The sequence below is a fragment of the Megascapheus bottae genome, chromosome 11 (genome assembly GCF_031878675.1).
Source record: "Megascapheus bottae isolate mThoBot1 chromosome 11, mThoBot2.hap1, whole genome shotgun sequence".
Lineage (NCBI taxonomy): Eukaryota > Metazoa > Chordata > Mammalia > Rodentia > Geomyidae > Megascapheus > Megascapheus bottae.
In genome coordinates, this window is record NC_143519.1 from 61,355,930 (window position 1) to 61,372,900 (window position 16,971).

A 16,971-nucleotide genomic window follows, 5' to 3' on the forward strand; every position below is an offset into this window, starting at 1 on the left:
ATAGACTTGGCTGCCTGGGCTGGCTTTGAATGGGATCCTCAGATCGCACCTAGTTCCTATCTGAGAGAGAGAGAGAGAGAGAGAGAGAGAGAGAGAGAGAGAGAGAGAGAGAGAGAGAGAGAGAGAGAGAGAGAGAGAGAGAGGACCTCTGTATGTGGTCAGCTCTAGAGAATGATACACTGACTTCTCGCTGTGTAGCCTGTCACTTTGAAAACTTCAGAATAACAGAAAATGCCAGAATGTTTTCTTGTTGGTGACTCCATTTTATCACAAGCAACCAGTGAAAAATTCTAGCCATAAATACATAATTTAGACATCTGGAAATATTTCTCACTAGTCAGGCACCACTGTCTCAAGCCTGTAATCATTAGCTACTCTGGAGGCTGAGATCTCAAGATCATAGTTTGAAGCCAGATAAGACAGAAAGTCTACAAGAGTCTTATTTCCAATTAACCACCCCAAAAAAACCCCAACAAAACAAAACCAGAAATGGTGCTGTGGCTGAAAGTGGTAGAGCTCTAGCCTTTAGCAAAAAAGCTCAGAGACAGTGATCAGACCCAGAGTTGAAGCCCTGGGATTGGCATAAGGAAAAAAATATCTGTTATCTACCTATGAATTATGTATCTATGCATTTATTGTCTATCCATCTATCTTTATTCTTTCCTCTCCTTTACCAGAGTATTTTAGCTTTCCTATTTGTGCTAAGCTCACGACTATTCAACCCATTAATTTCTAGGTGGGTGTCATTTGTCATTGCCATGCATACAAAGCCCAAATTGAATAAAGGCTTAGAAAAATTAAAACCAACTGATGAATCTTATTTCTAACTATGATTGCTAATAAGAATAAAATTATTAACCAAGTTCTCTGCAATCTTAATTGAGACATAGTTCGAGAAGGGAGGTTTTATCTTGTTAATCTAAACTGGCTAAACAAAAATATCTAGGGTAACGTTCAACTTATGAATTCCAGATGTGTCACAAAGGAATCAGGCAGTAAACAACATAGCTGTTTTCTTTTTTAAATCTACTTTATACTGAATACTCAGATACAGGACAGATGTAAAAGTAAATTTTATTATTTATACTTCCTTCAATGTAGACTTACTTTTTCAATAATGGAGAGAGATATCAAAATACGGAAAATGAGAATTTTCTCCTCTTTGTGCCTCCATCTGCAGCCATACCTATAAAAAATATGGACAGGCACCTGTGGCTCACACCTGTAATTTTAGATACCTGGGAGGATGAGATCCTGTTTGAAGATAGTCCAAGCAAGAAAGACCATGAGGCTGTACTCTCCAAGTAACCAGCAAAAAGCCAGAGGTGGAGGTATGGCTCAAGAGGTAGTGCCAGCCTCTTTGCTCCTAGTCTTCTTGCCCCTTCTCCCTCTCTTACCCTCTTCCTCCCCACCCCCACCCCCTTGACTTGAACTGGGCTTGGGCACTGTCCCTGAGCTTCTTTTTGCACAAGGCTGGCACTCAACCACTTGAGCTATAGCTCCATGGCTAGTTTTTTTTTTTTTTTTTTTTTTCTGTGATTAACTGGAAATGTGAGTCTCATGGACTTTCCTACCTGAACTGGCTTTGAATGGGGATCCTAAGATCTCAGTCTCCTAAGTAGCTAGGATTACAAGGGTGAGTCATCCTTTTCCTATTCAGAATGGAGTTTTCTTCCCATGTTAGTATCCCAGAATGTTGAGGTTGTTTGCCTGTGTGGCTGAATCCCCTTTTGTGACGGAACTAAAATCCATTTGTCCACAAAAAGAATTACCGCAGGCCCTGTGCCTTATCCTTCTTACTGTAGTTATTTTGCAGGAAATTGAATATATATGGGCCAAATATATGTATGAGGAAATACAGGGGCCGGGAGTTTGCCCTAGTGGTAGAGGGCTTGCCTAATATGCACGAATGCGCAGGTTAAAATTCCTCAGTACCACATACTTAGAAAAAAGCTGGAAGTGGTGCGGAGGCTCAAGTGGTAGAGCTCTAGCCTTGAGAAAGTCAAGGACAGTGCTCAGGCCCTGAGCTCAAGCCTAAGACAGGCAAAAAAAAAAGAAGAAGGAAATATAGATTTCTTCTCTGCTAATTTCTCTCAACCCAACTCCTCCCTTTTTTTGGTGTACCAGTTCTGGGACTTGAACTAAAGGCCCAAATCCAATCTCTGAGCTTTCTGGCTTTTTGTTTATTTGTTTTTGCTTAAGGCTAGTACTCTATCATTGACCCATAGCTCTACTTCTAGCTTTTTTGGTGATTAATTGGAGATGAGTTTCACAGACTCCTGATCAGGCTGGTTTTGAACAGTGATCCTCAGATCTCAGCCTCCTGAGCAGAGCAATTAGGACTCTAGGCATGATGGAGTACTATCTTCTAACACGCTACTGTTTTGTATATGACTTAAATATTTAGTGTAGTTTGTTTAATCTTAACACTTCTATTTACTTATAATTAATAAGTCCAAACTGGTACCAGATAAAAATCATAACAAATCTAGTTTTGTAGGTCATAATTGGCTCTCCAGTCATGTGGCAGTCCCTACCCTCTCCCCGCCCCCACAATTACAATCTGTTCTATCATATGGACAAGTAATATATGGAGGCAGAGTTATAAGGAGATGACATACAGAACAATGAAAATGAGTTGGAGACACTCACCTCACAACTTCCCAACCAATAAAGTTTTGTGTGAGCCAGGCATGCTCTGGGGTCAGATTTGTCTAGGCGGGTAGGGCTCTCTCTCTCTCTCTCTCTCTCTTGTACTTTTTAAGATGAGTACCTCATGTGATGGAAATACTAAATAGAAGTAAAAGGAGGGACCGGGAGTTTGGCCTCGTGGTAAAGAGCTTACTGAGCATGCATAAAGACCTGGGTTCGATTCCTAGCTACCATATCCATAGAAAAAGTGGTGCTGTGGTTCAAGTGGTAGAGCTCTAGCCTTGAGAAAGCCCAAGGACAGTGCTCAGGCCCTGAGTTCAAGCACTAGGACTGCCAAAAAGAAAAGAAAAGAAAAGGGATATAGGATGAAAGAACAGCCAAGAGTGGACAAAGCAAATGTGTTGGGATAGGAGGGAACAGTGGAGAGATAGGAGTTAGAGAGTTGTAGAGCGGTAGTGGGGTGAGGAATTCAGGCTGGAAGTGAGAGAAGTCAGAGGAATACTAAGCAGAGTGAGCCAGATGCCATCACACCCCTAATCCTAGCTAGCCAGGAAGATGCCATCTCAGGATTATAGTTTGAAGTCAGCCTGGGTGGCAAAGACCATGAGACTCAGCTCCAAAGAAGCATTAAAAAACCAGCTCACATGGTAGATTGCTAGCCTTGGGCAAAAAAGCTCAGGGTTAGTGCTCAGGCCCTGAATTCAAGGTCCAGAACTGGCAGAAAGAAAAAAAGGGAGAGAGAGAGAGGGAGGGAGGGAAGGAGGGAGGGAGGGAGAGAGAGAAAGAGAGAGAGAGAGAGAGAGAGAGAGAGAGAGAGAGAGAGAGAGAGAGAGAGGGAGGGAGGGAGAGGAAGGAGGAGGAGGAGGAGGGGGAAGGAAGGAAGGAAGGAAGGAAGGAAGGAAGGAAGGAAGGAAGGAAAAGAAAAGAGACAAAAACTACCATAAGAAATGCTGGCAAGCCTGAAAGTGACCACTAGTGACAGCCATCATTGTCCATAGCCATGACAGTGCAAATGATGACATCGACTACCAAGTATCTTATACCAGGCTCGAACTCATGACTTCACATTCCTCTTTATCTCTGGATAGATTATTAGTAGAGCTGTTTTGTACTTTAATTGCTGTAAATATCCTAATTAAAAAAACCTCTCCTCCAAGCCACAAATGACAACAGGTATGTCTACAGAATTTTTCAGTAAACACAATAAAGTTGAAAAATATTTCTGGCTTTCAAGGATGTGTTTGCTTCTGTGTATAATTCCCACTGACCTACAAAAAGTCTGGCAGAGTTTATTTGACTGAAGAAACAATGGAGCTTTTAAAACTTCTACCCCAAGAAAGAGAAAAGACACCATTGAAGAGATACATTATTATGGCTTTGAACATCTGTGCAGAAGAAAAACAAGCTCAAAAATAATCAGGCTTTAGATGGGACCAAGACAGGATTGCCATCTGGGAGACAGAACAAAGAGTTTAAAGTTGGGCCACTGCCTTCTCTGTTTTGCCTGTAAATGCTGCTTAACTCTCTGAGTGCCAGGCTCGTTATGGAACTCTGGAGTTCAGGCCCTTCTCAAGCGTGTCCTGGTCTATCATGTCTCAGACTCGCAGAAGGCTGGGCTGAAAAGAGGCCCAGAGGGGACACTGGTGAAAGTATTGTGCAATCATGGATTTTGGAACTCTGGGCGTTTGGGGTGTGGCCCAGAACCAATTTCCTGCAGGTACTGAAGGACGTGTGTAATTTAAAAAAAATTTTTTTTTTGGTCAGTCATGGGTTGAACTCAGGGCGGGGGTGCCATCTCAGCTTTTTTGCTCAAGACTGGCGCTTTAAGTCATAGCTCTAGTGGTGAATTGGAGGTAAGAATCTCATGGACTTTCCTTCCTGAGATGGCTTTGAATCAGGAGCCTTACATTTCAGCTCCCTGACTCACCAGAATTACAGCCTGAGGCACCAGCCCCCAGCAATGCTTCTATTTTTAGATTTATTTTTATTTTGGCAGGATGGGGGGACAGAACCCAGGGCTTCATTCAGGTTCTACCACTGAGCTACCAATTCAACTGTGATTTATACTGTAGTGTCCTTTTTGGAACCCACCTAAAGAGGCAGGAATTTGTGGGGGGGGGCGGTGCCAGTACTGATAACTCAGGGCCTGGGTGCTGTCCCTTAGCTTTTGTGCTCAAAGCTGGTGCTCTACCACTTGAACCATAGTTCCACTCCTGGCTTTTTGCTGGTTTACTGGAGGTAAGAGTTTTCCAGACTTGTCTGCACAGCCTGGTTTTGAACCTCAATCCTCAAGTCTCAGCCTTTTGAGTAGCTGGAATTATAGGCATAAGCCAGCAGGACTGGGCTTCAGCCAGGGTTTTCAATATCCTCCGAAAATGAGAAGTTTGCTGTAGCCATTTTTCAACATATTCCCAGAAAAAAAAATTGTTGGCCATATAAACAAGCTTTAATATTCATTTTTAATGGAAATCATACTGAATGAATTGTGACAGTTCTCAGCTTTCTTTAAAAGGCTTTAGCTGAATTCCAGGAAATGGAAACAAGAGGTGTTTTCTATTTTCTTGGTTGTTGTTTTTGTTTTCATTTTGTCTTGTTTGTTCATTTATCTGTCTTTGGGAGTGGAAGGGGAGGCTCTGAAATGGAGGGACAAAAGGTGAGCAAATGCAGAAGTCCTACTCACTGGACAGTATGTGGAAAATGAACTACACAGCTATGGGTGGGGATGGGAGGGAAAAACTGCAAGAGTGAGGGGAAGAGGTGACAGTGTCCAAAAAGAAAGGGACGCATTGCCTGACTTATGTAACCACAACCCTCTGTATATCACCTTTACAAAAACAGCAAAGAGTAATTTTTTTAATGAGGTGGGGGAAGGCTTTAGCTGGGCTGTGGCTCACTGATAGACTTGCCTTGGTTAGCTAGCATGGGGAGAGAGGGGGTGGAGGGAGGGAGGGAAGGGAGGAGGGACAGAGAGGGAAAAGGAGAGAGAGCAAAGACTTCCATAGTGTAATACAATCTTCCTCCTACCCCTTCCTGAGGTCCAGAATAAATAAAGAGATCTGTAATTATTGTACTGAGTGGCATTAGAGAGAAAGACTTCAAGGGTCAGTCTGTTTACTCAATACTAAATGTCACAAAATTACAGTCTTGTTTTGGGTTTCCTTGGCTGCTTTTGTGGCTATCTGTGTCCCCTGTGTGATTGCAGGCTGCCTTTTCCTGTCCGGTCACATCCAGCTTGTGCTTTGATCTAGGTTTCCCCCTCTGAGCTCCCTCAGCCATGGCTGCCTTGGTCTGGTTCAGCCATGAGAGCAGTGGGGTAGGTAGTGTATGATTCTAATCCCAGCTCTTGGGAGGTAGAGGGAGAAGAATCCAGAGTTCAAGAACCAGCCTGGACTATGGAGTAACACTTTGTTTCAATTGATCATCAATTAATTAATCAAACATTTAGTGAATGAAATGTGTAAGTCTGTTGTAAGGCTCTTACATGTTTGTTTTCCACAAAGAGCCTGAGTGCTTTGGCCTATCTAGGAAAATATCTCACTGATTTTTGAGTTGTCAGCTGTGTCTACATTGACAACTACGCCTTCTGAGGATTTTCCAATAAAAAAGACCAGGTCACAGCAGGAATCAGTGACCCACGCCTGTAATCCTAGAGAGGCTGAGATCTGAGGATCATGGTTTGAAGAAAGTCTGTGAGATTCTTATCTCTAATTTACCACCAAAAAGCCAGAACTGTGTGGCTCAAGTAGTAGAGAGCTAGCTTTGAGCAAAAAAAAAAAAAAAGTTCAAGGACAGTGCTCTGGTCCTGAGTTCAAGTCCCAGAATAGGCACAAAATAAAAATAAAATAAAATCATTAACACTGATGAAAAGAAAGTAGAGGGAAGCAAAGAACCGTAAACAGCAAGAGGAAGGACGGATGTTGCAATGGTGGCATGGATGGTCCCCAAAGTGTGACTCTTAGACTAAAATCCCCACTAGCGATCAGTCTTCTGGCCCGACACCCTGGAGTCTTGCTCTGAGGAGCAGAGATTGTTTCAAAACCCTCAGTAAATGGAGCCCTTCATTAGTCCATCCTGGCTTTGTGAACCCACACTGTGAGGCTCCAAGAAGCATTCTGGAAGATCAAGCCATTTAAGTATTAGCCAAGTCATCAGAAAAACTGCTACAGAAACAGGAAGCCCGCTGATTGCATAATAAAACAGCCCTTCTGAATGTCATTGGATTGTGTGAATGAAATGGTCAATTTGTCTGATCAGATTAAGTAAGTACTGACCTGGAGGCTGCTGGGGAAATATCCCAAAGGGCCTTCTTAACCTCAGGGCTGAGCCAGCTGAAATTTGTGGGGTAAGGGTAGGAGATGGGGACATGGCAGGGGGAGCTAATTGCCTGTTGGTGCTAGTGGCAGCAGCGGCCAGAAGAGCTGTGACAAAGGTGGTGATGGCAGCAATAGAGACAATATACCTGTGGGCTCTCCTCTCACCTCCAGCAGTAATTTAAAAACCAGGAATGGAGTCCACATGCCAACCAGCCACAGATGGAGGCTGAGACGTGTCACATTGCAGATGGGCCGAAACAGCAAGGGAAAGCATTTTAGTTCTCTTTCTTCTGTTCCTTTGCCTTTCTCTATTCTTCTAGTCTTATTTGCTCCTCTGCCTATTTTTTTTTATTATATCACTTAATATTTCTTTTGATTCCATTCTAACATATTTTCTTCTTTCCTATTTTCTGGTGCTTTTTCCTTCTTTCTTTCTTTTTTTTTTAGTACACTGATACCTAATCATTTGTCTCTGAGTTAGACTGTATTGGTTTCCATTTAACTGTGCCTAATTGGCTCATCCTGCTGTCCTTTCAGTTTGGATTGTTTTAATGCTTACATTAGATTTGCTCATTGGCTACAACTGTATGTAATTTCCTTTCCTGAGCTACAGAGAAAGAAAAGGAGTTATATAGGAGAATATCTATCTATGATTTTGAATTTCTAAAGCCTGTGCAATTATAGGGCTCTGGGTTAGTTTTTGACTTAAAATTGTGTTCTGTTGTGGTACTGGATTTGCTTTCATTTCCAAATGGACAGAACAAACCATAGAAATACAAGGAAAATGGTAAGTCAAGAAACCTCAACTCCCACTCAAAATAACCAGGCGATATAGCAGCCAATGGAAGATCTAGAAGTAAGTTTTCAGAATGCTTTAAAAACACTGTTGGTAAATAATGTTGAGTAAAAAGATAGAAAGCCTACACATGGCTATATGAGAGCATGATGAAGCTAACCAAAGATTATTAGAGGAATTCATGGAATCCACAAACAGCTGAATGAATTCTGAGGGGAGGAAAAGGAGTCCAACCAAAGCATAGTCACTCAGAGAAGACACTGAACAATCAAATCAATGAAGTAAAGAAGCCCATATAAGATCTGCAATCCTAATATGAGATAAAAATAGATTTTAAAATAAGTGAGAAAAGACAAAGACAATACACACTAATAAAGGTATTTCTCATACAGGAGGATATAATACTTCTAAATAGCTATACACCAAATGCCAGAGCACCCAACCTCCTCCAACACACTTTACTTACACTAAAAACACACATGGAACCAAACTCATTGTTGATGACTTTAACACACCACTGTCACCTCTGGATAGATCAATCCAGCCAAAGCTTAAAGAAACCTCAGAACTAAGTAACTACATAGACTACCTAGACTTAACAGACATGTACATAATATTTCTCCCAGCAGTATCAGAGCATACATTCTTCTCAGCAGAACATGGAGCATTCTCCAAAATAGAGCACATTTTAGGTCATAAAGCAAATCTACACACATTCAGAAATATTGAAATTATTCTCCCTGCATTCTGTCAGACTACGATGAAATAAAATTAGAGCTCGAAAAAGCCACTGGTGAGTCACTGAAGAGATCAGAGGGAAATCCAAATGTTTATGGTATTTAACAAAAACAAACACACAAAAGGCCAGTTCCTCTGGGACACAGCAAAGGCAGTACTCAGAGGAAAATTTGTAGCTCTGAGTGCCTACATTGATTCTTCTCCCAAGTTACTTAAACTGATCCCAAGCTCTAGCAAAGTAGCAGGGTATAAAATTAACCCACAAAAACGAATAGCTTTTCTATATGCAAACAATGAGAAAAGGCTGAAATCAGAAAAGCAAGTAATAGCCACAAAACAAAAGCAAACAAAAAAACCCTAGGAATTAACCAAAAATGTAAAGGACCTCTAAAAAAATTTTTAAAAGCCCGAAAAAGGAAATTAAAGCAGATTTAAGGAAGAAGGAAAACCTCCCTTGTTCCTGGATTGGGAAGAGTAACATTGAGAAAATGGTAATACTGCCCAAAACTATTGACAAAGTCAATGAAATACCCATCAATATCCCAATAAACATTCTTCAGTAATATAGAATAAGTAATCTAAAAATTCATAGGAATAAAAGAAGACCCTGAATAGGAAAAACAATCCATAGCAGGAAGTGCTGGAGGAATATCAAGACCAAACTTCAAAATCTATTATAAAACTGTAGCTATAAAAACAGCTTAATACTGGCACAAGAACAGCCTCGTGGACCAATGAAATAGAACCATGATTCAGAAATGAGCCCACTAACCTATGGCTAACTAATCTTTGATAAGGGAGCCCAAAAAATAGAATGGAAGAAAGACAACCTCTTCAATAAATGGTGCTGGTAGAATTGAGTATATATATCGAAAAATTAATGTTAGATCCTTATATATAATACTGCACCAGAATCAATTCCAAAGACCAATTCAAAGACCTCCATGTAAGACCAGAAACCCTGAAAAGATTACATGAAAGGATAGAGGATATACAAGGGCTTCTTGGCACAGGTTGAAACTCCCTAAGTAAAGATTCAGAAACCCAACAAATCAGGCTGGATAAATGGGATTGCATTAAAGTGTTGAGTTTCTATATGGCAAAGGACATAGATAACAGGATAAATAGAAAACGTGCAGATGGGGACATGATTTTTACTAGTTACACATCAAACTAAGGCCTCATATCTAAAATATACTGAAAGCTCAAAAAAATTTAACCCCTCCCCAAAACAAATCCTCAAAGAAACAACAATCCCATTAGTAAGTGGGCTAAAGACTTAAAGACAGACTTCTCCAAAGAAGAAATAAGAATGGTCATAGACATACGAAGAGACGTTCAACATCTCTGGCACTGAAAGAAATGGAAATCAAAACATCATTGAGATGCTACCTCACCCCACTTTGAATGGCCATTATCTGTTATTAAGATGCCAATGGGGATGTGCCCAAAAGGGATTATTACTACACTGCTGGTGGGATGTATACTTGTTCAGTCACTCTAGAAAGCATTATGGAGGTTCTTCAAAAGACTAAACATAGAACTCCACTATGATCCAGCAATCCCACTCCTGGGCATTTATCCAAATGACCAGAAACCAACTCATACTAATACGACCAGCACAACCATGTTCACTGCAGCATTATTTGCCATAGCTAAGGTACAGAATCAACCCAAGTGCCCCTCAGTGGATAAATGCATCAAGAAAATATGGCATATATATACAACATAATTCTATGCTTCTATCAGAAAGAATGATAGCGCCCCGTTCCTAAGGAAATGGAAAGACTTAGAAAAAAATTAAGTAAAGTAAGCCTGACCCAAAGAAGGCTGCATGCTTTTTCTCATTTGTAATAACTGGAATATGTCCATAAATCTACAATTGAATCCAATGGATACTAAAAGACAAATAATTACACCTGGGGGCCGGGAGTTTGGCCTAGTGGTAGCGTGCTTTCCTAGCATGCACAAAGGCCTGGGTTCAAATCCTTGGTACCACATACATAGAAAAAATTGGGAGTGGTGCTGGTGGTGCTGTGGCTCAAGTGGTAGAGCTCTAGCCTTGAGAAAAGTCCAAGGACAATGCTCAGGCTCTGAGTTCAAGCCCCACGACTGGCAAAAAAAAAATAAAAAAAGAACCAAATAAAAACCATGATAAAAAAAATAATTACACCTGAAGATGATTAATTATCAGCATTCTAAGCTTTTGCGCATGAGAACAAAGGAGAATATTCTTAGGAGAGGATCACAATAGCTCAATAGCTATGCGTATCTATCTCTCTATATATCCATATATAAAATGATGCCTATCAATACAAATTCCAAGAAATGGAAACAAGAGGTTGTTGTTTTTTTTTTTTTCCTGTTTGCAGGTATTTCTTTTTTTTCTTTCATTTTTTTTTCCCTTTGGCTTATCCCCAGTTGTCACTGTTTTTGATTTCTGTACTCTGTCCTACATATAAGTTAATCTGATTTGGGAGGGGGAAATAGAGCCACAGAAATGGTGGGACAAAGCGTGAAACAATTCAGCAGTGATCCTAGATACTATGTGAGAAGTAAACTTTACAACTGAGCAGGGCAGCAAGTGGAGAAAATGAGGGAGACGCTAACACTACTCAAAAAGGTAACACTAGGGCCGGGAGTTTGGCCTAGTGGTTAAAGTGCTTGCCTAGCATGCATGAAGACCCGGGTTCGATTCCTCGGTACCACATACATAGAAAAAAAAAGCTGGAAGTGGTGCTGAGGCTCAGGGGGTAGAGCGGTAGCCTTGAGAAAGTCCAAGGACAGTGCTCAGGCCCTGAGCTCAAGCCCAGGACTGGCAAAAAAAAAAAAAAAGGTAACACTATTACCTTATTTATTTAAATGTAACCCCTCTGTACATCATCTTTACAATAAAATTTAAATTTAAAAGACTGCTAGTTTTCTTCTAAATTTCCTTCTATATTGTGTGTGTGTGTATGTGCATGTACGTGTACAAACGTGCATTTGTGCCAGTACTGGAGAGTAAACTCAAAGGCCTTGCCCTCTTGCTTCACATTTTGCTCAAGGCTTGTGCTCTACCAATTGAACTCTGACAGCTTTTTACTGGAGATAAGAGTCTCATGGACTCTTCTGCCTGGGCTGGCTTTGAATCCCAATCCTCAGACCTCAGCTTCCTGAGTAGCTGGGATTGCAAGTGTGAGCCATCCATGCTCAACTGTTTTTGTTTCCTAAATGAAGTGCTCACCAGGTACTATTGCTATAAAATATAAGTCAAATGATAAGACTTGCAGTGTCTCATGGACACTGGACATGTTGGTGGGTGTGGTCTATGCCTGACCCAGTTGCACCCACCCACAAAAGTTAACAGCACCTTAGCCCAAAAACCTGTGTGTCTCAGTACTACATAAAGCCAGACACTCATGAATCATATGAGAAAACAGTATATTTGATGTGGTGAAAGGCTACAAGTAATATACACAAAGCGAGGCACCAGTGGCTCACGTCTATAACCCTTACTATTCAAGAGGCTGAGATAAGAGAATTGTGATGAGTTCAAAGCCAACCCAAGGCAGGAAAACCTGTGAAACTTATATCCAATTCACAACCAAGAAAGCTGGAGATAGAGCTGTGGATCAAGTGGTAGAGAGGTAGCCTTGAGCGAAAACCTCAGGGACAACATCCGTACCCCGACTTCCAGCCCTAGGATAGGCACCTCCCACTCCCACTGGAAATCAAGCTAAAAGTAACCGTCAATAAGGGCATATTTCAGCTGGGTGCTAGGAGCTCATGTCTGGAACCCCAGGAGGCTGAGATCTGAGGATCGTAACTGAAAGCTACTCAGGACAGGAAAGTCCATGAGACTCTTACCTCCAATTAACTACCAAAAAAAAAAAAAAAAGCCAGAAGTAGAGCTGTGGCTAAAGTAGTAGATTGCTAGCCTTCAGCACAGAAGTTCAGGGGCAGCGCTCAGGCCCTTAGTTTAAACCCTAGGACTATATAAAAAAAAAAAGGGACATATTTCTTGTCCTTTCAAACTAGTTGCATTTATTGTACAAGGAAACATTTAAAAATCTCTGTGGAAAAAAATCATTTTTTTTTTCATCACACAATTTCATACTTCTTGGTGCAAGGGAAAGTGAGTATTGGCTGGGTTCTGAGCCAGGTGACATTTTTGCAGCGTCTCAGAGGCCCATCGCTGGCACAAGCATGCCTTCCTCCCACTCAAGACTTTCACTGACCCCTCACTATCTGTAGAACCACGTGGCTTGTTTCTAACGAAGCCCCCAAGAGCAAAGCAAACATCTAGGTTAAACACACTTTCAATATCGTTATACCCTGGTGAAAACCTGCCTTGAATGCTTTTCAAAACCATTTGTTCCAACCACAGTATTTGTTCCAAACTTAAGTAAATACGGCTCAAAGAAATCACACAAAAATCTGCCTTTCTTATCAGACACAGGCAGGATATGGTTCTAAAATTTCTTGCTTCTTTTTTTTTTCCTTCTTGTTCTATTTCTTTTGTACATTCCATTATTAGAAATGGAAGAAGAAGTTGGAGCCGAGCCTGAGGCTAGGATTTCATTAGGAAAGGACCTTTTTACTCATTGGTAATTTACATTAATGGCATTAATTAGCCTGTGGCCCCAAGCTCAGTCTGTCATTATGAATAATTAGTGATCTGTGGGCCAATTGATCATTGCAAATCCACTATTATTTCAGGTTTTAGGGCATCAGGGTGCTCTTTTTGGTGGGGTGAGAGGATTGGAAATGGAAAAGACAAGAGTTTATCAAACTTCAGGCCTCCTGACAGCTCTTATGCAGTGTCTCTTGCGGCTCACCCACCAGTGAGACAGACCTCAAGGCCTGGCCTGCTGCGATAACCTCCCAGCAGAGGCAGAGCTACGTGCAGCCTTGCAAAGCGAACAGCTGCAGTGGATGAGGAAAAAGCAGTAAGGCCGTTGTTTGTCCTGTGGTTGGGATTCGGACACTTGATATTTCTCCAATTGGTTCTCTCAAATCTTCAGGGAGAAAGCTCATTTATCCCCATTTTCCAGGCCAGGAAACAGAGGTTGCCTGAGGCTGCACATCCGTACAGAGCAAGTCAGAAATCCAAACCGTCCCCAGTCATGTTCTATCCTGTTACCATCTGCAAGCATGGAAAATTCTGCCTCCTATCCTTCCTTCCTTCCTTTCTTTTCCTCCCTCCCTCTCTCTCTTCCTTCTTTCTTTCTTTTGTACTAGGGATTGAACTCAGGACCTTGAGCTTACCAGGCAGGCCCACTCACAACAATTGAACCATGCCCCATCACTGGTGCCCCACCGCCAGCACTCAGTTTTAGACATTCTGGATTATATTCTAAAATTTCCCCCACCTGCCGTGATGACTTGAGTGGAGCTGTGGGCCTGCCACACTAACTTCACTGTTCATCTAGAACCATTCTCGATCTCTACTAAACACCACACACCTAGGACAATAACTTGTTGCATGCATAAGACAGCAGCTCCAATGAACCAGGGGAGGAGTTGAGTACCCAAAAAGTGTTACAAACCAGGGGCCATGAAGGAAGTTGGCAGCACAGGGTTTACTCCTGAGGCCTCTGCCACTGCCTCCTGACCCAAGCTTGACACAAGTCCTTGAGATAGCTCAAGAGGTGTCCCTTCCAGATAGCCAGAGGGAACATACCCCAGAAGAAGCTCTTTGTACCTGAGTTGAAACAGCCAAAGGAGATGAAGGAAAACATAAGGCACAGTGTGTAATTTCCTCTCAAACATGCCAGACTCTCCTTTGAAGTGATTAGCTGTGTTTTGGAATGATCCCCAAGAACAGTGAAAGACATCCAACTGTCTAGAACAAAGATAAGCACCACTACTGTTTACTAAAACTCCAAACTGACTTCTTTCTCCTGAGCACCTTGCATTTTGGATTTGGACAGATAATGTACTTTGCTTTCTAAAACAGATTACTATCCACATTAAACACGGACATCTTTCACTATCTCTGACATGGTAGATTTGTACACTTTAGTTAACTAATGAAACCCTTAGAAAATAATGTAAGAACAAGTCACCAGAGCTAGATGCTGGTGGCTCATGCCTGTGACCCTACTCAATCAGGAGGCTCAGATCTGAGGATTGAAGTTCAAAGCTAGCCTAGGCAGAAAAGTCCAGACTCTTCAATTAACCAGGAAAAAGCTAGGAATGGAGCTATAGCCCAAGTAGTAGAGAACCAGCCTTGAGCAAAGAAAGCTAAGCAAGAAAGCAGGGCCTTGAGTTCAAGCCTCAGTGTCAGCATGAAAATAACAAGATTAAAAACAGAATAATTCTCTCATAAAATGTCAGTGCAGCTCTTGTGAGGAAGAGAGCAAGTTCCTCTACCATCTTGCCTGGTCATCACTGTTTCTTGAGGATGAGGCATAGTTTCCCCCAATCCCTGCTCAGGCTGTCCACCGTGCCTGTGTCATATAATTTGGGAGAGGGGTTTGCTGGTCAGGTTTGTATATTAAGCATTAAGAGGGAGAACAGCCATCCTTCTTCCTGTGCCAAATCCATGAAGACTGAAAACGGGAAACAAATACCTTTGATCACTAAGGAAAGCACAGGATCAAAGAGATGAACTAATGTTAACCGACAAGGACAAGGCTCCATTGTGTTATGGAAAGCCATATTCTCAGCATACAAGGAGCTCTCTCTTCTCACTGATTTGTTCAGCAAGAAAAAGGAAGGAACAAAGAGTCACATGCAGGAACAGTTTCGGAAAGCAGTGTATCTAACAAGCCAATGGTAGAGAGAGATTTCTGTTCCAATTGCCAAGGGAAGAAAGAAGTTCCAAAACATAATATGGTAAAAAGCTGGCTGTCCCTTGTGCCTGGCTTGGAAGGCAATCACTCACAGTGGGGCTCGTAAGGAGGAGGGGGGTCACCGCAAGGCACACACTCCATATCTTGAAAACCAACAAGCTTCGTCTTCCGATAAAATCTAGAAGAGAAAGGAAAGTGACTCTGATCACTTCTGCCATCGAAGGTGGCAGCTGCAATGACATGAGTTACATGCACAAATTATCCATGATCTCCAAGACTAGCTCTATTGCAAAGTGGTAGAGCACGAGCCTTGAGCTGAATTGCTCAGGGACAGCACCCAAGCCCACAGTTCAAGCCCCAGAAAAATGCAATTGAATTTTAGACAGGCAGATCCTTGGATAGCCTTTTAGGGAAGGCAGCAAACACATCTGAAATATCAATTCCACTTCATAGAACTTTATGTATCCTTAGCCAGGTGCGGTGGCTCATGCCCATAATCCTAGCTACTTAGAAGGCTGAGATCTGAGGATCAAGGTTCAAAGGTTCAAAGCCAGCCCAGGCACAAAAGGACCTGAGACTCTTATCTCCAATTAACCTCTAGAAAATGAGAAGTGGCGCTTGGCTCCAGGGTAGGGTGATAGCCTTGAGCTGAAGAGCTCAAGGACCGAGCTCAGGCCAAGTTCAAGCCCCATAACCCACAACAGAAAAGAAAAAAAGAATTTTATGTACCATTTTTCTGTATTGGGATGAGGTATTTCTGTATTGGGAGGAGAATAGGAAATCAGATGTTTGGGTCATATCTATTGCAATTAAAAACAACAAACACCTTGTAAATAAAGTGCCAGGGTTTGTTTGTCCTAGTACTGGGGCTTGAACTCAGGGCCTGAGCTTTTCCTTCAAGGCTGACTCTCTACCACTTTAGCCATACTCTCACTCATGGCTTTTGGACGATTCATTGGAATAAGAGTCTCAAGCAGTTTCCTGCCAGGGCTGGCTTGGAACCGTGGTCCGTGCGTACAATGGTCTCAAAAGACCTGAGCGGAAGTCACTATAAAACAAGCCACCGGTTGTTCTCTTCCCATGAATGCTGGCTTTCATGGGAAGAAAGGATGTAATTTAAGACTAATCATATAAATAAACTGTGAAGTAGTCATTAAGTGTTTATCTTTAACTCGCCCCCAAATGCTGTGTTTACTTAAAGAATGAGGTGACAGTGAAGAAACTGAACCAGTCTTGGGGCTCAGATGACAGCCATGGGGTTAGGCACGAGGAACCTCCAGGGGGTTCCTGTAAATGCCCAGAAGATAGCTTTGGGGGGAGCAATCAAGTCTTTAATTTCTTCTTTTCTACCCCTCTCAGAAGACTGCTTAATCTCAGTCATTCACGCCCCCGGGGAACTTCCTCTTTGCCCATTTTCCAGATGAAGAGGTAGACACAGACACACGAGCAGATGAAAAAGCCAGGCATTGGTGCTGGACACAGAATCTTTCGGATCTGTCTTGCCTGGGCTGGTTTTGAACTGTGATCCTCAGATCTCAGCCTCTTGAGTAGCCAGGATGACAGGTTATGAGCCACCACTACCCAGCTGGGTCTCTTCTTTTATGAGTTGCTTATTCATTTCTTGACCTGCTTGAGTTTACTTTGATGTTTGTCTGCAGGCCCTCGAGAGGTCTTCCTTTCACTGTTCTCTTGG

The 16,971-nt window shown here is 42.1% G+C and overlaps 1 protein-coding gene across 2 annotated transcripts in view; it reads right to left on the reverse strand.

Moving 5' to 3' along the window:
* Positions 1-16,971, reverse strand: part of Tnfrsf19 (TNF receptor superfamily member 19) — a 58,595-nt gene that overhangs the window by 10,989 nt on the left and 30,635 nt on the right. For both annotated transcript variants that reach the window (XM_090342396.1, XM_090342397.1), the window contains exon 5: positions 15,371-15,456. In XM_090342396.1, coding sequence (XP_090198522.1) covers positions 15,371-15,456 — 86 coding nt within the window. The remainder of the gene's footprint in view (positions 1-15,370; positions 15,457-16,971) is intronic.